At 36.4% G+C, this 25,545-nt stretch overlaps 1 protein-coding gene across 3 annotated transcripts in view; it reads right to left on the bottom strand.

The window, feature by feature from the left end:
- The window catches only part of COMMD10 (COMM domain containing 10), a 191,539-nt gene that overhangs the window by 132,040 nt on the left and 33,954 nt on the right, over positions 1–25,545 (bottom strand). The window contains exon 6 of one of the 3 annotated variants that reach the window (XM_044947790.1): positions 6,647–6,724. The exons of the other annotated variants lie outside the window; for them this stretch is intronic. Coding sequence (XP_044803725.1) covers positions 6,662–6,724 — 63 coding nt within the window. The 3' untranslated portion in view covers positions 6,647–6,661. Of the gene's footprint in view, positions 1–6,646; positions 6,725–25,545 lie in introns of those variants that run through there. 3 annotated transcript variants of the gene reach the window in all.

The raw sequence follows: 25,545 nt of genomic DNA, 5'->3' as shown, positions 1-25,545 counted from the left end.
AACTAGGAATGTGTCCAAGTCCGAGAGCACGTTAGACAGAACTATTCTGTTTAAATGACATGCTCTGCAGAGATTTTATTTAATTCATGTAATCAAAGCAACACTGATTCATTCTGTCAGCCTGTTTAAGACTGAAGGTGCAAAGAGGATTCCCTGTGTTTGCTTAACGATTCAGTAAAATCTAGCAGGCACTATAATACGAGATGAACTGTCACTGTCTCTCATCAGGAGCACCATTCACTTTCAGTAATAGTTTTTTTTTAAGATGTGTGTTCAACAGTGATTCAAAAACTCCTGCTAAATATTATTCCTCCATCATTTATCTACTTTTTCTTCATAAGTTCCTTGTGAAATCTTACTGTGATGAGAAACATTTGAGCAGAATTGCCTCCTAGGCCCACTAGAGCTGAAAGCAAAAGTCCTAGACTTTTTCGGCCAGGGAAAGCCCAGAAACGAGAGAAGCCACAAGAGATTGAGAGAACCTTCCCTCAAGGTTTCAGTAGGTACCACAGCCGACAATCAGCCTGACTTTGGTGAGAAGAGATATGTGTAATACAAAATAATAATAAGCTACACTTAGAACCTTCTCTTAAAGAAAAAGGTACCATTGTGAAAAAAAAAAGCTGAAAAATCATACATCAGAACTTGTATTTGTTCAGTTCATATTCTACAGTTTTTGAAATCTGTAACACAAAGTATAAAAGAGGTACAGATTGACTCAGTTAAGAGAATACTTTTCTTTAAAAATCTAAACTCATTAAACAAGAAAAAATCAGCTTGAGCTCAGTTCAGTTCAGTCACTCAGTCGTGTCCGACTCTTTGTCACCCCATGGATTGCATGGATTGCACCCTATGGATGGATAGGGAGGATTGCCAGGCCTCCCTATCCATCACCAACTCCCAGAGCTGCTCAAACTCAAGTCCATCAAGTCAGTGATGCCATCCAACCATCTATCTCATCCTCTGTCGTCCCCTTCTCTTCCTGCCTTCAATCTTTCCAGCTTGAGGGTCTTTTCCAATGAGCCAGTTCTTCGCATCAGGTGGCCAAAGTATTGGAACTTCAGCATCAGTCCTTCCAATGAATATTCAGGATTGATTTCCTTTAAGATTGACTGGTTTGATCTCCCTGCAGTCCAAGGGACTCTCAAGAGTCTTCTCCAACACCACAGTTCAAAAGTATCAATTCTTCAGTGCTCAGCTTTCTTTATGGTTCAACTCTCACATCTATACATGATTACTGGAAAAACCATAGCTTTGACTAATTTCAGCTTGAATTACCAGATAATAACTTTAATTAAATTTAATTTTTAATTTTTTAATTAAAGAATGTACCAGTTAGCTGATGTCAGTATTGGATATACTATAAGACTATTATAAATAAAACTTTAGATTTCCCTATAAATCTTTAATTGTGAAATGGGCTACAGGGTTGATAGCATTATATTTTGAAAGACCATTACAAATCAAATAAAATGCAATTTTAAAATGCAAGCTAAAATGCTGAGCTCTGTGGTAGATTTAATTCTCCAAATATAACACAGTATCTTTTACCCGACAAGTCCCTTTTTCAATATGACCTCAACGCTTCACCCGTACAGAAGTGTGGTCAGTTCCCCTCCCCGCTGAACCTGGCAGACCTTGTGATTGCTTCAACCAGTAGAGAACAACAGAAATTATGCTTATGTGACTTCTGTGTCAAGGTCATAAAAATGTCACGCACTTCTACCTTCAGATGCTTGCTCTTGAATTGAGGTGGAGACTGAGTTAAAGCCTTAAGGGCAATGAGTACAGTGTTAGTGGGAACCTCAAAGGCCAAGAAGGCTTCCTTCATGGCCAGGGATAAAACATCCACCTGCCAACTCAGGAGACCCAGGTTCGATGCCTGGGTCAGGAAGATTCCCTGGAGAAGAAAATGGCAGCCCACTCCAGTGTTCTTGCCTGGAGAACCCCATGGACACAAGAGACTGGCAGGCTACAGTCCATGGGGTTGCAAGAGAGTCAGACACGATTAAGCGACTAAACAACAACAACAGAAAAGGCCCAGAAGGGGTTGTTGGTGAGGGTTTAAAAGTCCTAAAATGTGATTGGAAGCTGCAAGAAAGAGGTTCCTTGTTTTGTTTTGGAGAGAAGTTTAGAAATACTGTTGTTCGAAAGTGGGAAATGTTCCTAATTAACTCAATGACTAAAAGTGCCACTGGGCTTCTCGTTGCATATAACACATGAGAGGAAAGAGATGAACTAAAGAATGAACTTTTAGGGCTTCCCTGGTGGTCTAGTGGTTAAGACTCTGTCTGCCAATGCAGGGGACATGGGTTCGATCCCTGGTCTGGGAAGATCCCACATGCTTAGGAGCAAATAAGCCTGCGTTCCGCAACTGTTGTAAGCCCGTGTGCCTAGAGCCTGTGCTCCACAACGAGAGAAGCCACTGCAATGAGAAGCCCACACACCACAACTAGAGAGTGGCCCCAGCTTGCCACAACTAGAGCAAGCCCTTGCACAGCAATGAAGACCGAGCACAGCCAAAAATAAATAAAATAAATCTTTAAAAAAAAAAAGAATGAACTATTAGCTCCAAAAGAGTGAGGACTTGGGTTAAACAATAAAGCTATGCCAAGTTACAAGCGCCTCCAGGTGACAAAACTATTCTCAAATAATGAAATGGCTTTCAGGTAAAGATCAAATCCAGAGTAGGGCTGTATGCTATGTTAAGACTTCTGAAACAGCTAAGACAGAGCCTCATAGAAATGTTCAGACTGACAAAACACCTTATAAAGTATATTTGTTTTTCTTTTTTGCTATATAACTAATTACCACAAACTGAGCGGCTTAAAACAAGATGCAGTTACTAGTTCATAGTTCTACAGGTCGGTAGTTGAGACAGGCTTGGCTGGCCTCTCACTGGGTATAATCAGGTGTCAGGCAGGTAGGGCCTTTACCGGGAGGCTCCAAGAAAGAATGTGCTTCCACGCTCATTCAGGTTGATGGTGGAACCTAGCTCTTGTAGCTAATGGTCTGTGTTCCCTGTTTCCTTGCCGTCAACCAGGAAACACTCTCTTCTCCTAGGGGCTGCCCTCATTCTTTCTCACCAGTGTCTCCATCCTCAAACCAGCAACACACAGAGTCCTTCATACACCTCACATCTTTCTGATTTCTCTTTGGCTACCAGCCAGAGGAAGTTTTCTGCTTTTAAAGTGAACAGCTGATTGGGCCAGGCCCACCCAGAAAAAATCTCCATAGCTTAAATCAACTGACTTGGGACTTTAAATTTCTGTAGAAGACAATTATTTGTTTTAACAAACATATTAGTATAGTGAAAGGCCTATAACATATTTAATAAAAATGTATGATAATAAAAGCAAAAGGCTAGGGGTTGAGGGAAATGGGTGTATTGTGAAGTTCTTATCAGTTCCCGGAACTTGAGGCTAAAAGAAAAATGTGTCCCCTATTCTCACGTTTTAGTGTATATTTTAAGGGTTAGTATTTCTGCAGAACATTATTGACAAATTGAAATTTACATTTTAAGTTTAAATATTTTCTTTATACCAACCACAGAACATTACAATTTTACTCTCCTGGTTTTATGGAAGCAAATTCACCAATAATATTTTTAAAATCTACTTCTTAGCTTATGTTATTTTCAATTGAGGGAAATGCCATGTTAAACAATTTCTCTTGACTAAGTGACAATCATAAGTAATTTTAAATTAATTGCAGTTTACTAAAACTTCTTTCACAGAACACTACTGTGACTGGTATTGGCTCTCAAGGTCACTAACGTAACCAGGTAAAACCGCACAAGCAAATTTCAAACCAATTTTAGAAGAGCCAAACGTCATGCTGACTTCACATGATAATTACTGACACTGCATGTTGCTAAAACTATTTCAGATGAAATTCTTACGGGACTTAATCTAAATTTTTTAGAAGCAAGTCAGTGGCTGTTTTTTGTAAATAAAAGTAGTCACAGAAAATAACTTTTCTCTGGTTAAAAATACAAAACTGGAAGATACTTTCACTTAATTTTTTATATCTTCATTATAGATGTAACATTAGGCTGACCATAACCTTCTAATTTCTATTTTATACACACTTTCCCATAATAATTTATACTCTTACCTGGTGATCTGTACATTTTGAACTTTTTTATTTTAAAATTGAACAGGTAAAGTCACAAGTCTTAGGAAAGTTCTCCATTCATCAAACATTCAAAGTTATATTCTCCCACTTATAAGCAAAGGCACAGGCTTTCTATTACGGATGCAGCTTTATTTTTAGTCAGAGTTTTACTGTACAGCTTTATTAACCTTTTTTACTTGGTTCAAACTGCTAGCGAAAGGTCACCAGCACCAAAGAACAAAATTCAGTAAGGTCTTCTAATAGACCTAATCTTCCCTTAAACATTTTCTCCCTAAATTTATCCAAAAGATAAAAAGAATATTAAAAAAAAAAAAAAGGATAAGAAGGAATTATTTTCTTTATGCTTTCTACTTTCACAACTAGTTCCACTTTTGGCAAAACTTAACAATAAAAAGGCCTTATAAACAGCTTATAAAGGCCTTATAAAGAGCTAGGCATTTTGATTCTCCTGCCCTAAACTGGAAAGATCTCTTTAAGAAATGAAGATATCAATGTGCTATACTGTAATAGATACTTTTACACTTCCTACCATATTTAAGGGGTTCCCAGGTGGTGCAGCAGAGAAGGCAATGGCACCCCACTCCAGTACTCTTGCCTGGAAGATCCCATGGATGGAGGAGCCTGGTAGGCTGCAGTCCATGGGGTCTCGAAGAGTCTGACACGACTGAGCGACTTCACTTTCACTTTTCACTTTCATGCATTGGAGAAGGAAATGGCAACCCACTCCAGTGTTCTTGCCTGGAGAATCCCAGGGACGGGGAAGCCTGGTGGGCTGCCGTCTATGGGGTCGCAGAGAGTCAGACACGACTGAAGCGACTTAGCAGCAGTAGCAGCAGGTGGTGCAGTGGTAAAGAATCCACCTGCCAAAGCCGGAGACAAAGGAGAGGCAGATTTGATCCCTGGGTTGAGAAGATCTCTTGGAGAAGAAAATGGCTACCCATTCCAGTATGCTTGCCTGGGAAATCCCATGGACAGAGGAGCCTGGCTAGCTACAGTCCATGGGGTCACAAAGGAGCACACGACTGAGCGCACATACACTGTATTTAATTCCAGAAAAACCTTGGGAGGTTGCTATTACTGTCCAAACTTTCAGACCAGAACTTAAGTTTCAATCAAGTAAGTAACCTGCCCAAGATTCTTCAACTAGTCCCCAAAAGGTAAAGAATGTGATCCCAAAGTCTGTGATCTTTTTACTACATGTCAATGCCAACTCCAAAGTCCTCCACCTTATTCTCTATTATCTATCAAATGTAATAGTTTTTAGCTGGATGGTAGAAATCACTGGGATCCAGAAAAATGTCTTGTCTCAGGACACACACTGATTTAATAAGGTGTGTATTTAGTAACAAAGACTAAACCTCCCTACAACAATATTAACAAGGGGACAAAATTAAAATTAAAATCTTCAGTCAGACCTTTTTAAATAAAAGAAATTAAATACCACAATTGTTCTCAAATCTTTTGGTCCTTAAGTTAGGAGGATAATTGATTTTCTAATTATGATACTAATGAATGTGACATGTTTTAATGACCTAAAATGAAAAATTAATAGGTGATTAATACTATGAATATAAATAAAGGCAAGCCCCTACTGTACAAAGCAGTATAAGCAGAGCCTACAAGAACAGAAGCCATGGGAGATAGTCATGCCTGAATCTAAATCCAATTAAAACACCTTGGCTTGCAGCAACAGAACCCTACTCAATACAACTTGAAGGAAAACAGGGAATCATACTAGAATTCTTCAAATTGGCACCAAGTAGGCCAATACAGTCACATGCCTCCCAGTCAATTTTAAAGTTAGCGCCTATCATCTATACTATCTTATCCCTTCCATTTTTCATTTGGACACACTGAATATTTGTTTACCTACAAGATTTTTATAAGACTATACTTACTTGACAAATATAGATTATCAGTGAATTTATGTTTAAGAAACTTTTCTCTAACAGGCTCTTATCCTATAAATCAGTAAGAGATTGGTAACAGGCAGGTGACCTTCTTTAATGTACACAGTAGTACTTTTAAATTCTAAGACAAGAGAACCTGAAGAATCTGCATGCGTGAGTAAAACATAAAAGGGACAAAGCACACACGAGTCATCAGTTAATACAACACAATGACATATTTATGTGAATTTAACCACAATTCACTTACATAACTTCAACTATACACTTTGCAAACAGAGATAGAATACTAATTTAAAAATGCAAGCAATTAGGTCCACCATTCCTTGAACAAGGGGAAGTCCTGGAGTCAGTGTGAGTGTGAGATGGAAAATGTGAATCTTGTTTTCTCAGTCAATGCTAGCTGACATCCCATGTGTGCTAAGGTGACTAGGGCTAAAAGACAAAAATGCACTCCAAATCTAAATGACCAACTAAAGAAACAGCCAACAGTTCCAACAAACTTCTGAAGAAAAATAATATGACTGAAACTGACTTACTAAGAAATGTTATGTTGATAGCCCATGTGGTACTTTCCTAAGGAATTTCCTCTCCCTCCTCAAATTAGAGTCTTATTTCTATGAGATCATCACCTTCTCCACTGACCTTAGAGACCATAAAATCCATCTCTCCATAAGACTCTGTATATGTAAAAGAAAAAAAAAAAAAAAAAAACAAAGAAACCATCCATCACTCTTTTTAACATTAATATGCAAAAAAGAAAAATAAGTTTTATAGGGGAACCTGATAGAAATGAGAATTAGGAGAAACTACGTGGGTTAATAAAGGCACTCTTTGAATGTAAAGACTTGGGCCAACCTGAATTACGAATTGCTTAACATAAATTAATCATAAACTATCTGAAAGAATTTTTATGTCACAGAGTTTCAATAATTAGCTAAAACTATTTATAAACCAAACTTCCCCAAAAAGAAAATTGGAGGTGAAAAGCATTCTCAAGTAAACAGGTCAAGTTTGTCCTCCATCAACTGACACAAATGATTGGTAAACACAATCTGGTTAGGAAATGTTTATACTTTTATGCAAAGTGGCTACCATTAAGCTGCTAAGTATAAGGTTCAAGGTCTAAATTCAATATCTCATCAGCAATTAAATAGGAGAGAATTATATATTAAAAACAGATAAAATATTATATAATTTCTACTGCTTCACATTTCTGAAACAGTTTCCTGAGGCCTAACTCACATTCCAGCACTGACAAAAAATGATGATGTTTACAGTTCTTTGTTGTTATTGTTCAGTCACTAGGTCATGTCCAAGTCCTTGTGATACCAGTCTCCTCTGTCCTCCATTATCTTCCAGAGCTGGCTCAAATTCCTGTCTATTGAGTCAGTGAGACCTACTAACCGTCTCATCCTCTGTCGTCCCCTTCTCTTTTTGCCTTCAATCTTTCTCAGCATCAGGGTCTTTTCCAATGAGCTGGCCCTATACATCAGGTGGCCAAAGTATTGGAGCTTCAGCACAGTCCTTCCAATGAATATTCAAGGTTAATTTCCTTTAGGATTGACTCGTTTGATCTCCTTGCAGTCCAAGGGACTCTCAAGAGTCTTCTCCACCACCACAATTCAAAAACATCAAATCTTCAGCAGTCAGCCTTCATAAAGAAGGCTTATATAGTCCAACTCTCACATCCATGCTGACTACTGGAAAAAAACACAGCTTTGACTATATGCACCTTTGCCAGCAAAGTGATGTCTCTGTTTTTTATACACTGTCTAGGTTTGTCATAGCTTTCTTACCAAGGAGTATGCATCTTTTAATTTCATGGCTGGAGTCACCATATGCAGTGATTTTGGAGCCCAGGAAAATAAACTGTCACTGCTTCCACTTTTTCCCCTTCTATTTGCCATGAAGTGACAGGACTAGATGCCATGATTTTAGTTTTTTGAAGGCTGAGTTTCAAACCAGCTTTTTCACTCTCCTCTTTTATCCTCATCAAGAGACTCTTTGATCCTCTTCACTTTCTGCCATTATAGTGGTATTATCTGCACATCTTAGATTGCTATTATTTCTCCCAGCAATCTTGATTCCAGCTTGTTAGTCACCCAGCCCAGCATTTCACATGATGTACTCTGCACATATGTTAAATAAACAAGGTGACAATATACAGCCTTATCGTACTCCTCTTCCAATTTTGAACCAGTCAGTTGTTCTATGTCCGGTTCTAATGGCTGCTTCTTGACCCACATACAGGTTTCTCATTGTATTCTACAATGTGGTTAACCAACAAGGCAGCTTGAGGTTAGGTGACAGGCTAAGGCCTCCAGGTCCCCCACACACTGCTTGACTGCCCCTAGAGAGAAGAGGTCAATCAATACATCAGCTAACCTGTTACCTACTCGCACTTCAACTGAGCAGTTATAATCTAGAAAAATCCAGTACAGATTCTATTTTACTACCAGCAATGCCCTGATTCCCGAGTACTATGAGTACTTCACCCAGACAGCCCTGCCAGAAAAGAACAGGAACAACTCTCAATGCAATCCTGTATCAAGGTCATTCTCTCACCTCTCACACTTGGCAAATGGAGATAAATCACCTACCCTCAGGAGAGTTTCATGACTATCAAAACAAAATGTTTAAGAACAAGATAAAACCATAATGACTATGAGAATAGGCACTACTCATGGACCTCATTAAAGACAGATGGCAAAGTAATCACTGTGGAAGCAGAGTGGCTACTTTATTAAACTGTACATTATTTTCAGTCCTTCTGAGCAAATTTAAAAACGTGACTTATTGTTTATTAATTTCAAGGGTCCAATGAGACAAAGTATAAAAGTACATAGGATACCTGGCATATATTAAATGGTCAATAAATGTTATCTATTATCATTATCTTCTTAACTGTTTAAATGTGGTACTATCAGACACAGTGCTTACTCTCTATGCACTGCAGCCATCAAGACACTAAGCTTTGATGAGCTCCATCTACCTAGAACGTCTAGAATTCAGAAAAATATAAAGTGGCAGCACTTACAAAAGAGACAATAAGATATCTTGGCCACTTGCAAATTTCATATAATTTCATAAAGAAATTAGTTGTCCTCTCATAAGAACTGACCCAAGGCAACTTATGAGTTTACTTCTTAAATAAACAAAATTTCCTTATGAGAAATCTTTTTTTTTTTTTTTTAGGAATTACCATTAATTGGATCCCATTTTAAAACATATTTTTAAACTTGTTCTTTTTTTTTTTTTTTTTAAACTTGTTCTTATTCTATGTAATAGTCCTATGCTGCTGCTAAGTCACGTCAGTTGTGTCCAACTCTGTGCAACCCCATAGATGGCAGCCCACCAGGCTCCTCCGTCCATGGGATTTTCCAGGCAAGAGTATTGGACTGGGTTGCCATTGCCTTTTCTGAATAGTCCTATAGGTAGTACTTAATTCATAAAGAACATGTGTACCATAAAAGAGAAGTGTAAATACACTTAATGGCAGCAGTCTTATTATATTATTAGTCATTAGCATGCCAACCTAAAATACCTAAGGACTTGACTATAACTAACTCACAAGTGAATACACAATACCCATCTCAAAGCTAAGAAATGTACAAGTTATATCTAAATATAAATTTGTCAATAAATCTATAAATTACTTACCTGTCTACAGCAAAATATTTGATAAATCTAAATCATTCAATCAAACTACTTTAGGTTCATGCTTACAGTGTTCATATTTTCTTGCACTTTAGAGTCAAAGAAAGTCAACATACAGTACAATCAGTTGAAAAGTAGAGAAAATACCCAAACAAATAAAATGTGGAAAAATCTAAACATTATTTACATAAGGAAGAAGAAATTTTCATTTGTTAAAAATAAGACTATCCTATAACTGCTTCCCTGGTGGCTCAGTGGTAAAGAATCCACCTGAAAATGTAGAAGATGTGGGTTAGATCCCTGGGTTGGGAAGATCCCCTGGAGAAGGAAATGGCAACCCACTCCAGTACTGACTGGGAAATTTCACGGAGAGAAGAGCCTGGCAGGCTACACTCTATGGGGCTGCAAAAGAGCCAGATACGACTTAGTGACTGAACAACAAATCCTATAACCAGTGACAGATTTTTAGTAGATTATTTCTTCTGTTACTGAAGCATTCACAAATAATATCCTCCTCTTTTCTTAACTAAAAAGGATGATTATAGTATGCCTACCTCACTGGAGTGCTTTGAGTCTCTCTAGAGTTTTGAGACTCATAGCTAAAAGCTACCAAGTAAATACAAAGTATTATAATTGAGACTAGTGATATAAAAGCAAAGATGGTTTAATATAATAGAAAATTACATTTGTAATTGGCACAATGCCATACTATCCCTGTGGGCTTGTTCTTTCAGAGCACATACTCTATAAAAGGTCACTGTGGGTGAAAAAAAAAGTCCCACAGGGAGTTCCAGTAGACTATAACGTAATATTAGTAATTAAGGAAGTGGCATTCTTCCTCTATATTCATTCGGGAATCTTTTCTACTAATTAAAAGAAACAGTAATTTGTTAAAAAAAAAAAAATGATGGCTACAGATAATTCAATCTCAATTCCAACAGCCTGGTTACAAAGGACAATATTGTAACACTTAACAATTTTTTAAGTAAGAGCAGAATACTATATAAGCCATCAAGCCAGTACTCAACTATCTTCTAAAGTAATCTTTTCCTAAAAATATTTTCCAGAATAACTTATGTTCTTACACAATGTTAAACTATAGCACTTCAAATTCAAATTCAATTACACTAAGTTCCTACTATGTGTTAGCCATTCTAATAGGCATTTCAAAGATATCTCATGCAATTCTATCAATAATCTTAAGAGGCAGGTATTATCAACCACATGTTCAAATTGAGAAATTTACTGCAAAAAAACTCGGACTTTTTACCACAGTCTAAGAATTTAAACTCAATCATCTCACTTTAAATCTTATGTTCCAAAAAAAATAAAAAATAAAAAATAAATCTTATGTTCCGCCCCCCAATTCTGTCAGACTAGGGTCTCATCTGGCTATGCCACTAATCAAGGGATAAATCATTTAACCTCATTGGGTCTGAGTCTTATCAGTAAACTGAGAGGGTTAAACTATTCCTAGTCAGCCTCTGTCTCTCTAAAATGTACTAATTTAATCCTTTTAAAGTATACAAGTCAGTGGCTTTTCTTCCCCTAAGAAAAAGATTTTTAAGGTACATATATATATATATATATATGCCAAAGCCTTTGACTGTGTGGATCACAATAAACTGTGGAAAATTCTGAAAGAGATGGGAATACCAGACCACCTGACCTGCCTCTTGTGAAACCTATATGCAGGTCAGGAAGAAACAGTTAGAACTGGACATGGAACAACAGACTGGTTCCAAATAGGAAAAGGAGTATGTCAAGGCTGTATATTGTCACCCTGCTTATTTAACTTCTATGCAGAGTACATCATGAGAAACGCCGGGCTGGAAGAAGCACAAGCTGGAATCAAGATTGCCAGAAGAAATATCAATAACCTCAGATATGCAGATGACACCACCTTTATGGCAGAAAGTGAAGAGGAACTAAAAAGCCTCTTGATGAAAGTGAAAGAGGAGAGTGAAAAAGTTGGCTTAAAGCTCAACATTCAGAAAACGAAGATCATGGCATCTGGTCCCATCACTTCATGGGAAATAGATGGGAAACAGTGGAAACACTGTCAGCCTTTATTTTTTGGGGCTCCAAAATCACTGCAGATGTTGCCTGCAGCCATGAAATTAAAAGACGCTTACTCCTTGGAAAGAAAGTTATGACCAACCTAGATAGCATATTAAAAAGCAGAGATAATACTTTGCCAACAGAGGTCCGTCTAGTCAAGGCTATGGTTTTTCCTGTGGTCATGTATGGATGTGAGAGTTGGACTGTGAAGAAGGCTGAGCGCCGAAGAATTGATGCTTTTGAACTGTAGTGTTGGAGAAGACTCTTGAGAGTCCCTTGGACTGCAAGGAGGTCCAACCAGTCCATCCTAAAGGAGATCAGTCCTGAGTGTTCATTGGAAGGACAGATGCTAAAGCTGAAACTCCAATACTTTGGCCACCTCATGCAAAGAGTTGAGTCTTTGGAAAAGACTCTGATGCTGGGAGGGATTGGGGGCAGGAGGAGAAGGGGATGACAGAGGAGGAGAAGGGGATGACAGAGGATGAGATGGCTGGATGGCATCACTAACTCGATGGACACAAGTCTGAGTGAACTCCGGGAGTTGGTGATGTACTGGGAGGCCTGGCGTGCTGTGATTCATGGGGTCGCGAAGAGTCGGACACGACTGAGCGACTGAACTGAATATATTGTAGCATGAATCAGGACATCATTTCTTTTTATGGCTAATAATACTCCATTTATGTATATCAGATCAGATACTACCTGTTTATTCATTCATCCATTGATGGGCATATTTAAGCTGTTTCCACCTTTTGGGCTGCTATTATGTACTACTATAAACATGCACATAGATGTACTTATTTGAATCTTGTTTTCACTTCTTCTGGGTATATATCTAGGAGTGAAGCTGCTGAGTCATTAGATAATTCTATATTTAAACTTCTGAGGAAGTAGCAAATGACTTGCCATAGTGGCTGCACCACTTTACATTTCCACCAGGGATATATGAGGGTCCTAATTTCTCCATATCATCACCAACACTTATTTTATTTTTTTAGTTATAGCCATCCTAATGGGTGTCAAGTGATATATCAATGTTTTGTGTATCCCTAGTGACTAACGATGTTGAGTATCTTTTCATGTGCATGTTGGCAATTAGTATACCTATTTTAGAGAAATGTCTGTGCAAGTCCTTTGCCCATTCTTTGAGCTGTTTATCTTTTTGTTGGTGAGTTTTAGGAGTTCTTCACATATTCTAGATAGAAATTCCTTATCAGATATATAATTTGCAAATATTTTATCTCATTCTTTAGGTTATCTTTCCTTTTTCTTCATAATGTCCTTTGATGCACAAATTTTTAATTCTGATGAAATCCAATTTATCTATTTTGTTGTGCTTTGGGGATTACATCTAAGAATCCATTGCCAAATCTACTTAAGATCTCTTTTTTGCTGGAAAATTCCATCAGCTTTTGCTCATTCTATAAATACAGTTGCATATGAATAATTCTATTTGTTTTATTGCTGATAGTTATTAAAGGGTGATTTTCGGAGCTTTTATTATATTGCCCTTACCAAAGAAGTGGCAGTATTTTACATTTGGATAAAATTGCCCTTTAAAGATGGATAGGTTGGAACTCCTTGAGATAAAATGGAGTAACTCTGAAAGAAACTGCACTTTTGCTTGTTTATTAAAAAGAAAGAAAGAAGGGCAAAGAGGGGAAAAGAAAGGAAAGGAGGGAGCAAGTTCTCTTCATCTGAGAACATCATCAGTTAGTAATCACACACAGACAATTTTAAAAGGCACTTTAAACTATATGTTGAAACATGATTATTAGAAAAAAGTTTATCCTGCAATAAAAAGTAAATACTGCAGCAGCTATCAAAATGGTCTCTAATACATGGATAGCATTTCTGTGATCTAGTTCCCTCACTTCAGCCAATAATATTAGTATCTGTCAACTGGCTTAAACATGGCTTTAAAGCAAATATACTGCTAAAGAATTACTAGACAAAATAAACCATATTTACCAAAAAATAGAATATTCCACAGCCATTTAAAACTTCATCTATTGACAAAGATATTTATAATGTAATATTCCATGAGGGGATGGGAAATACTTTATAATTGATAGATTTGGAAAGCTATATGCCAATTAAGTATGTCATTCGAAATTATTATCTTTAGATAGAATTATAGACGAATTTTATTTTCTTACATTTTCTGATTTTTCTACAATGTAAATTACTCAAGTAAATCTAGCAAAATACAAAGGAATAAAAAAAGAGATAAAACTAAAATTCCCTAAAATAAGTTTGGGTAAATTGCCCTTTAAAGATGAAATTAATAAGTAAGAATTTCTGTCTACACATTTACTTGTTATTACATTTCATCTTCACCCATTATGTGTAATTTGTCAGCCATATGTTTTGGTTAACTAATCACAACAATAACAACAAATGTACAGAGTTTCACTGAAGTTTTAACAGCACAGTTACAGAATATACGTAAAGTTTACATAAACTCCAGAGAACACCAACGAAAGAATTTTTAAAAGCTTAATATGATGTTTTAAAAACTGTGTATGATATGTTACCTCATTAATTAGACATGGGGATCAAAACCTTCCTGAAACAAGCAAATTATCAAGGTTTGTAAAAATTAGATTATATTAATTCTCTCTGTTTTTGCTAGCAGCAGGAGGTGAGATAAGTGACACAATAATTGCTCTACCAACCCTATTCTATCTATGGCCCTAGTTATGTTCCCACTGCCTATGGATACCATTCTCCATTAAATGATATGGTGATTGAAATTGGCTATTTTCTGTGCACTAACTGAACAACTATCTTCAGATCCTCAAAAACACCATTCAGCTCTAGAATTAAAACACAGAACTAATGATGCTGAGTTAATGTTAATGAATTTAGCGTAATGGGGGTCACTGGTGATCACCGTGTGGGGCAGGAGAAGGAGGTGTTTCAAGATGGAGGGCGGTGTTGAATACTATTCAGAGGTCTAAAGATTCAAACAAAAAATTCCTGTGTGATCCTGGAACTAAGGCGTCTGAGGGTCCTCTGTACCCCAAATGACTCTAACGAGGGTGCGGCAAGGGTTCCAGTTCTATCATCAGGCAATTTCTCACTCACCATCATGCCACCCTCAACATACACCAAATCCTCACTTTCCAACTGACCCGATTTAGAATCTATGGTCCATCACCAAAATCACTCCCTTGTATGCAAAGTCAATCCTTTGTCCCTTTCTCTCTTCATCTGATATACTTGGCAAAGATGAAACCCTGATTAAACCTAAGTATCAACCTACTTCACACGTGCACTAGAGCAACTAAAAATGGATGAAGGAAAATGTATACCCTTTCAACAGTTCTCGTTTCAAATTCGTGGTCACAAAGCTCAAATGAGCAATGAGCACTGGTAGGTAACAGTGAAACAGTCTAAAATAACTATCCCAATATCCAAAGTAACTACTTCATACTTTTTCCTCTGTTCTCAAAACTCCAAGACCTATCCACTCCCCCAACAAATAACTACATTCAGAAAACAGAAGCAATCAGTTACAGCTTTCTCTCCTACCACCAAAACGACCTACCTGGTCCATTCTCTTTGTTTTTTTCTGTTACAACAAATAGTATGTTCCTACTCTCATCACAGTCCAACCGTTCCATTTGTGCTCTAGCTCACTTCTCACTTTCTTAAGGAACTCATACCCTTCTCTGTCCAGCAGCATCAATTTTTTCCCCCCATAGATGTGGCACTGGCATACAAACCTTCTCTAATATCTTCTGCCACTGAATCCACATTCCTCTACATTGACTATTCTATTTTGCTTTCACTTTCTTACCTCATTTTCTTTCCTCAATTTATTCCAGTCAGGATTCTTTTCCCTCTCAATTGTTACTGAGATTACAATTGTCAAGGTTATCAGCGAAGTCCATCTAACCAAATCCAATAGTCATGTAGATGTCTGCTCTTCTTTTCTGACCTCTGAATAGTATTCAATACCGCACTCCATCTTGAAACACCTCCTTCTCCTGCCCCACACGGTGATCAACAGTGACCCCCATGGCGCTAAATTCATTTTTTTTTTAACTGCTATGTAGTGACTGTAAATTCAGGCTATTGTGGCAGATGAACCTAAGTTCAAATCTTACCTACATCACTTTTTAAAATCCAATCTGAAAGTGAAAGAGTCAGTTGCTCAGTCATGTCCGACTCTTTGTGACCCTGTGGACTGTAGCCTGCCATGCTCCTCTGTCCATGGAATTCTTCAGGGAAGGATATTGGAGTGGGTAGCCATTCCCTTCACCAGGGGATATTCCCAACTCAGGGATTGAACCTGGGTCTCCAATCTAGGGAAAGATATTTAACCACTGAGACTAGGTTCTCAATCTACAAACTAGGAAAAATATTAGTACCTAATTCCCAGCTGTGAGGGTTAAATTAGTAACTTTCATTCTCTCTTTCACCTATTATAGCATGTAAAGTAATTCGCCCTCCAAGAACTGCTCTCTCCCTTCAGTTGTTGGCTGCTCCTTTCCCAATCACTGTGAAAAGCTCCTCCAGCTCTATTTGCCTTTTAAATTTGGGAATTCATAAGGTTCTATACTCCTTCCCTAAGCAACTAAGCTCTTCCATCTCATAACTGAAATTATAATCAAAACCTCAATGATTTCCAAGGTTCAATTTCTGATGTATCACCCGCCCCCTACCTCACCAACTGCCATGCAAAAATCTCTACCTGCATCTCTCAGCTATCTCATACTCAACAAGCCCAAAAAACAAGGCTCTCTCCTTTTTCATGTGTTCTTCCTCCACCTCAAACTCCCCTTTCTGTTGCAGTCTCCAACTCCTTGCTGTCAGTTTCCACAGTTTCAGTATTTCCTCTTTGTAACAGTCACTAAACTTACATTTACAGGCTTAGAATATGTACTCCCTTTTAGACCGTAAGCCCCACGATGGAAAGTAAATCTGTCTATATCAAAAATACCTTGCCTAGTATCCCATGCACGCGTGTGTACGTGTTCAGGTGCTCAGTCGTGTCCAGCTCTTTGCGACACTATGGACTCCAGGACACCAGGCTCCTTTATCCATGGGATTTCCCAGGCAAGAATACTGGAGCAGGTTACCATTTCCTCCTCCAGGGATCTTTCCAACCCAGGAATCAAACCCATGTCTCCTGCTTTCTCCTGCATTGGCAGGCAGATTCTTTACCACTAGGCCCATCCCATGAATAATAAATGTGTTTAATAGTGTTTCTTGAATTGAATTTGAGATATTTTAGAAGTTTGCTTATTTAACTTACTGAACTTACCAGCATTTTATTTGTTTAGATGTCTAATTCATTGTTAACACTTTTATTTCAAAATACTTGAGCCACTCATTTACATTAGTATTATTTCTAACCCATAAAATATTTTAAAGAAAATTTAAAGGTACTCAAACATACTATATTTGAGGAATTCTACAATTATCAATTGCCACTGGATTTCAAAAAATAAAGAGGTTCAGAAGCTAGGAAAGGCAAGTGAGGGTAATACTATTTGTTTCCCTACTTTGGAATTTCACAAAATTTTTGAAAAGAATTTCAGTAAAAAGATGATTTTTTTAAAAATTATGAAATGCAGAGGATGGTAAACTTCCAAACTCATTCTATGAGGCCACCATCACCCTAATACCAAAACCTGACAAAGATCCCACAAAAAAAGAAAACTACAGGCCAATATCACTGATGAACATAGATGCAAAAATCCTTAACAAAATTCTAGCAATCAGAATCCAACAACACATTAAAAAGATCATACACCATGACCAAGTGGGCTTTATCCCAGGGATGCAAGGATTCTTCAATATCCGCAAATCAATCAATGTAATACACCACATTAACAAATTGAAAAATAAAACCATATGATTATCTCAATAGATGCAGAGAAAGCCTTTGACAAAATTCAACATCCATTTATGATAAAAACTCTCCAGAAAGCAGGAATAGAAGGAACATACCTCAACATAATCAAAGCTATATATGACAAACCCACAGCAAACGTTATCCTCAATGGTGAAAAATTGAAAGCATTTCCTCTAAAGTCAGGAACAAGACAAGGGTGCCCACTTTCACCATTACTATTCAACATAGTTTTGGAAGTTTTGGCCACAGCAATCAGAGCAGAAAAAGAAATAAAAGGAATCCAAATTGGAAAAGAAGAAGTAAAGCTCTCACTGTTTGCAGATGACATGATCCTCTACATAGAAAACCCTAAAGACTCCACCAGAAAATTACTAGAACTAATCAATGACTATAGTAAAGTTGCAGGATATAAAATCAACACACAGAAATCCCTTGCATTCCTATACACTGATAATGAGAAAACAGAAAGAGAAATTAAGGAAACAATTCCATTCACCATTGCAACGGAAAGAATAAAATACTTAGGAATATATCTACCTAAAGAAACTAAAGATCTATATATAGAAAACTATAAAACACTGGTGAAAGAAATCAAAGAGGACACTAACAGATGGAGAAATATACCATGTTCATGGATTGGAAGAATCAATATAGTGAAAAGGAGTATACTACCCAAAGCAATCTATAGATTCAATGCAATCCCTATCAAGCTACCAACAGCATTCTTCACAGAGCTAGAACAAATAATTTCACAATTTGTATGGAAATACAAAAAACCTCAAATAGCCAAAGCGATCTTGAGAAAGAAGAATGGAACTGGAGGAATCAACCTACCTGACTTCAGGCTCTACTACAAAGCCACAGTTATCAAGACAGTATGGTACTGGCACAAAGACAGAAATATAGATCAATGGAACAAAATAGAAAGCCCAGAGATTAATTCACGCACATATGGACACCTTATCTTTGACAAAGGAGGCAAGAATATACAATGAATTAAAGACAATCTCTTTAACAAGTGGTGCTGGGAAAATTGGTCAACCACTTGTAAAAGAATGAAACTAGAGCACTTTCTAACACCATACACAAAAATAAACTCAAAATGGATTAAAGATCTAAACGTAAGACCAGAAACTATAAAACTCCTAGAGGAGAACATAGGCAAAACACTCTCTGACATACATCACAGCAGGATCCTCTATGACCCACCTCCCAGAATATTGGAAATAAAAGCAAAAATAAACAAATGGGACCTAATTAACCTTAAAAGCTTCTGCACATCAAAGGAAACTATTAGCAAGGTGAAAAGACAGCCTTCAGAATGGGAGAAGATAATAGCAAATGAAGCAACTGACAAACAACTAATCTCGAGAATACACAAGCAACTCCTACAGCTCAACTCCAGAAAAATAAATGACCCAATCAAAAAATGGGCCAAAGAACTAAATAGACATTTCTCCAAAGAAGACATACAGATGGCTAACAAACACATGAAAAGATGCTCAACATCACTCATTATCAGAGAAATGCAAATCAAAACCACTATGAGGTACCATTTCACGCCAGTCAGAATGGCTGTGACCCAAAAGTCTACAAGTAATAAATGCTGGAGAGGGTGTGGAGAAAAGGGAACCCTCTTACACTGTTGGTGGGAATGCAAACTAGTACAGCCACTATGGAGAACAGTGTGGCGATTCCTTAAAAAACTGGAAATAGAACTGCCTTATGATCCAGCAATCCCACTGCTGGGCATACACACTGAGGAAACCAGAAGGGAAAGAGACACGTGTACCCCAATGTTCATCGCAGCACTGTTTATAATAGCCAGGACATGGAAGCAACCTAGATGTCCATCAGCAGATGAATGGATAAGAAAGCTGTGGTACATATACACAATGGAGTATTACTCAGCCATTAAAAAGAATACATTTGAATCAGTTCTAATGAGGTGGATGAAACTGGAGCCTATTACACAGAGTGAAGTAAGCCAGAAAGAAAAACACCAATACAGTATACTAATGCATATATATGGAATTTAGAAAGATGGTAACAATAACCCTGTGTACGAGACAGCAAAAGAGACTCTGATGTATAGAACAGTCTTATGGACTCTGTGAGAGAGGGAGAGGGTGGGAAGATTTGGGAGAATGGCATTGAAACACGTAAAATATCATGTATGAAACGAGTTGCCAGTCCAGGTTCGATGCACGATACTGGATGCTTGGGGCTGGTGCACTGGGACGACCCAGAGGGATGGAATGGGGAGGGAGGAGGGAGGAGGGTTCAGGATGGGGAACACATGTATACCTGTGGCGGATTCATTTTGATATTTGGCAAAACTAATACAATTATGTAAAGTTTAAAAAAATTAAATTAAATTAAAAAATAAAAAAATAAAATAAAATAAAATTATGAAATGCATGAATGGGGTATTCTTTTTTTAAAAGGATTTACTCCTACAAGACATTTTTATCTAACTATCATCGTACACTTTGTATTAATACTTTGTTTTCACTCAAAGATATATAGTGTCTAAAACAATATTTTTGCTAGCTTAGAAAGTCTTATTATGGATAAATATGGACTTTCCAAGAGGCAGCCTAAAATACAGATAAAGGGTTACACATACACACTCTTCACACACATACAAAGGGGTTCATTTTGTGATATCAAGGAGTTGTACACATATAATGTGAATACTTCAATATACTTGAATACTTGAGATCTTTTAGAAAGTCACATTATCAGGAAACTTAAAAATAAGCCAAAAAAAAAAAAACACTAAATTGAGGAAAGACATCTCTGTATTGCTCTCATTTAGAAAACATGACACCTTAAAGGATACTATCACTGAGAAATTCATCACAATGAAAAAGGATAGAAAACAAAACTAGGAATCAGAAAACTAGAGCCACAAAGTCTTAGAAATATTTAAATAAGTAAACATGATTCCAAAGAATCAAGCTTTTTTTTTTTTTTTTTTTTCAAAGTATATGTTCAATTGTCTACCAAACAGGGGCTGTTTTATTTTCTCTAATTCTGCTAGATTATTTCTAGCAGAAATATTCTGCTAGAATATTTCATAAGATTGCTTCCACATGTTCTTTAATAATATAGAACACATATAACAAAAGCTGGTTTAATGTGTATACTATTGGAATAAAGAAATTATAAATGAAAGGGCTCTATAATATTATAAAAATACCTGGGCTTTCACTGGTCTCCTAAAATTATCCAAAGTATAATAATTAACTAGTTATCAAAGAACTTCTTTTTGAGATAGTAATGTTATACCTTTCTCTAGAAAATTTTAAATCTCTCAAAGGCAACCTAAAATGTTCCTAAAATGATTATGAAAAGCCTATTATCTAATTACAGTCAGATCTTTTTTACACCCTTCACCCAGCAATTATACTCCTGAAGAATAACCATAAATTCCAAAGATACTTTATTCATTCATTCATTCATTTGAATATGGAAAAGATCTGTTACAGAGTTAAGTGAAAAAGGCAGAATAGAAAATCAAAGAAGACTTGCAAAAGAAAGTATCTATTGAACAAAAACTGAAATAAAAGATGTCTGCATAGTCGTGGTAAATCTGAGTTTTTCTTTCTATATCTCTAAAATTTTCACAATAAACAATTACAACTTAGGTAATTAAAAAAGACCCCAAAAAATCTTTTAAAAAGATAAGCAATATTCATCAATCATTTCATGTCAAAAGTAAAACCACCGACCAATCTCAAAATTTTTCTGAACCCTGAATAAAACCATCCCAAATGACACAAATAAAAGTTAGTATCTTGATACAAACCTGCTCATTAGACAAAGCTCATTTTATAAATTTCTGGTCAAAATCAGTGAGTAAAATACCCAAGACTTTACAGAGTAACTTTTCAGATCGTAAGATAGTATACTGTGTAAAAGGGGAAAAAATTCTGACTGAGGAAAGAGACTTATCTTCTCATACCACATCTAGTATTGAATAGTAATAACAAAACTTCAATTCTTTTTCCCAAACCAAAAGAAAGCATCACTATTTTTTTAAAAAATCACTCATAACAAAGGTACAAGAAAAAGCAACTGGAAGGTCATACAGCAAAACATAACAAGCCTATGGGTGAAAAGTGAAGTGGGTTCTAGAATTATACATGATTTTAACTGGCTTTTTCCCTATATTTTCCAAAATGTCCATTATAAATATATGTACATCTACTGTAACAGAAAAAAATGAACTTAAATTATCAAGAGAATATGTTGAAACATATTCACTATACAGATATTAATAAAAATACAGCATTTGTAAAATTTAGACCTGCTCGTCAAAGCAGCTCAGAAAAATTTGAAGGTCCTTCAAAATCAGTCACTATGAACACTGTCCTTAAGGAAATCAAAATAAACTTCCAATACAAAGAGCTCATGATTTGAACCACATATGCTTTTCTCTTACTGAAAAACCTGTTATGTACACAGCTAAGGATGTGTTTTTAATGATATACCCTATTTCTCTGTTCATAACACATCAACATCAATGATGTCACACAGCCCTTACAGTAAGGTCTGTCAATACCTACAGCCTCTACTGACTGGGATAACATCAAAACATACAACCTTACTTACTATATAATGGAATATATTAGTGTCTTTCACTGACTTAAGTGTAAGATTGTTTCAACTTAATCAAATAAAAAGAAAATGCAAAGGAAATTTAGAATCCACATAACTATAGTTTCATGAAGAACAACAATAAAAAAACAATCATTGCATTTTAGAAAAGCCCTCAACACCCTGAAACATATACACATATTACAAGATAAGTGTTAAATTATTAAATAAGCAAAATGATACAGTATCCTAGCAATAAGTATAGCATAAGACTCAGAAATAAAACTGCCTGACTTCCAATCCCAACTTTGTTTATTGTGTGTTAGTCGCTCTGTCATGTCCCCACTCTTTGTGATCCCGTGGACTAGAGCCTACCAGGCTCCTCTGTCCATGAAATTTCCCAGGCAAGGATACTGAAGTAAGTTGCCATTTCCTTCTCCAGGGGATCTTCCTGACCCAGGGATTTAACCCAGGTCTCCTGCATTGCAGGTGTATACTTTACCAACTGAGCTACTAGGGAAGCCTTGTTTATTAGTTAGGATTAATCTAGGAAAATAAATTAATTATACATGTCTCCATTTCTCCATCTATCTATAAAATACAGATAATAATAAGAATTTATTCGTGGAAGACATGTTTTAAATATTAAGAGGCAAGCCCACATCTACATAGAGTAACCACTAAAAAAAGGCTTTTCCCCCTTTTCTCAATCTAAATAGAATTTGTCATACATTTTGCAAATAAGAATGAAGACCTCTAATTTTTAAAATTAGTATTAAAAGTCCTAAGTTCACTGGAGATCATAATTAACCTTCTACAATGTGAGCACAATCCAACTGAACAGTTAGATAAAAGTCTAGAAAGCTTTCTTGTCAATATGATTTTATCTCAGCTGTTTCAAAATAAAGAAGAAAAAAAGAATGAAACACAAGGATTCTTTCTTAAAAGATGTACAGAAAGAATTTAGAATTGCTGTATTAACAAAATATGATTGTTCTCAACAGCAAATTTACTGAGGAAAATGAAAGATTAACAATAAAATTCAAATATTTTAGTGTTTTTAGGATATTCAAAGTTAAAGTGTTGATGCCATTCAAAATTACCAGATCTGTTACGTATAAATTGCTACTCTCTATAAACGAAGAGATTTCAACTGTCTATGACTAGTCTGGAATTAGTTATACTCTAATACAGCCATTCAACTATCTTTGGGAATATTGTATTCTCTTCTCTCATAAAGAAATTAATACAAGTGACAGAAGGTAACCAAAAAATCAACAGTGTGGAAGGCTTTTTAATAAATTTCATTTTGGCAAATGATCATATATAAATTAGCAAACATTGAAATCATAATGATTTCATTTATTTGTTCTGTACATATCTGATTAACAGGCACTAATTTTGTTGATGGAAACAAGAGAACTCTATTGTTATATACAGATTAGAAATGTAAACACTTAGCATTTCCCACAACTACTGACTTCACAAATTACTTTGAATGTTATTTCAAATAACATTTTGAGTGCCAGAGATTAGGTAAGCAAAGAGCTCTACTGCCCCCTAATGAAATAAACCAAAAAAAAAAAGCCAAAAAACTCAGAAAACTTGTTTTGAGCTATGTGTGGAACAGGAAAATAATCTTACTTTGCTAAATGCAATAGATAAACACTATGAAAATTAACTGAAAATGACTAGAATATCTATCAACATACTATAAGAAAAGCTAGGATCATCCAGTTTCCATGATAAAATTAGTAGCAAAACAGGAAAGCCTTGAGACAGAAATGTTCTAAGAGAAAGGAGGTCAGTACAACAATGTTATCTAAAGTGATAGCAATTAAAACTTCACTGCAGGCTACCCTTTTCATGTGTATGTTGGAAGGGAAGAAGAGAGAGATTCTTAGAAACCACACTTTACATTGAATTACAGTAAGTTTTCAGTTTAGCAGCTTAAAAGTAAATACTACCAAAATATTCTCTTATAATTTGCACTGATTCTAATCCTCTCAGATTTTAATAATGTGTACTTTCAAAATAACTACACTATAAAGCATACATATGAAAGAATTTTACCTGTTTCCTGTTTTAAAAAAAATGACCATTTCTTAAGCACGACAACTTTGTCCTTCATGATACTCTGCATCATACACTAACCAATGATAACTTTCAATATTCCTTTTAATAAAAGTTCTCCCTTCCTTTAACCAATCTGGTATTTAAAACACATTCCATACTCGTGTTCCTTTAACCTAATATTCTAACCTGTCTAGAATTTCCGAATTCTCATTTCAGAAGAGAAACAAGAACAGAATGAGAGATCATAAAAACATGGAGAAAAAGTAAAGCCTCCCAGCATCGGTTCATGGAGGGCACCGTGGTGTGGTAGCTCACGGTCCCTTTAGAGACGGGGCACACATCACGTGGAGAGGGCATGTTTCCATCTAGGTTGATCATAACCGTACCTTCCATTACATGTCTACTGTTTCCAAGGTATAAGGAATAGGGGCCAAATCCATAAAAATGCCACAGGAGAGACAGGCAATACAGACAAGGACGTTCACTTAAATCTGCATACAAAAAGAAAATATCTTGTATATTTGAGTGCTGCAGCTCCCTTCCCAAGCGCCTGTTAATGAAAATCGTTCTCGAGCTGTACAAGTCATGCATGTGTGTGAGTGCTAAGTCGCTTCAGTCGTGTTCGACTCTTTGTGACCCTATGGACTGTAGCCCACCAGGCTCCATGGGATTCTCCAGGCAGGAATACTGGAGTGGGTTGCCATGCCCTCCTCCAGGGGATCTTCCAGACCCAGGGATCAAACCAGCATCTCTTAGGTCTCCTGCACTGGCAGGAGGGTTCTTTACAACTTAGCCTAAGGGTAATCAAATGTCTGTTCAAAATTTTAAAACAGCAACAAACAGAAAAATACAAATGTACTCAAGCCTATGTCTCAAATGAGTTGGATCTCACATATGTAGAAATTTCCTGAATAATATGAATTAAAAACTTGACTCTCTTACTTGAAGCATTACTCATTCATGCCTACTGCCTAAAAATGTAACTGACACAGACACATTTTGAAGACATAATAAAGAAGCTGGGAGGACTCAAGCAATCCAAAGTCAAGCATCCCAAAGTCCATCACTGCCAAAGTGATGATGTTTAAGATATCCAATAGAGGGGTCAAAGACAGTACCCTTCCAACCTATAAATTCCAAATAGCTACTCAGATTTCACATACAAGAGTCATGAGAAATAAAGTGAAGGTACATTGGAGAACACATACATGTGTGTGTGAATGTATAGGT

The sequence above is a fragment of the Bubalus bubalis genome, chromosome 9 (genome assembly GCF_019923935.1).
Source record: "Bubalus bubalis isolate 160015118507 breed Murrah chromosome 9, NDDB_SH_1, whole genome shotgun sequence".
NCBI lineage: Eukaryota > Metazoa > Chordata > Mammalia > Artiodactyla > Bovidae > Bubalus > Bubalus bubalis.
This window is presented reverse-complemented; position numbering and strand designations above follow the sequence as displayed.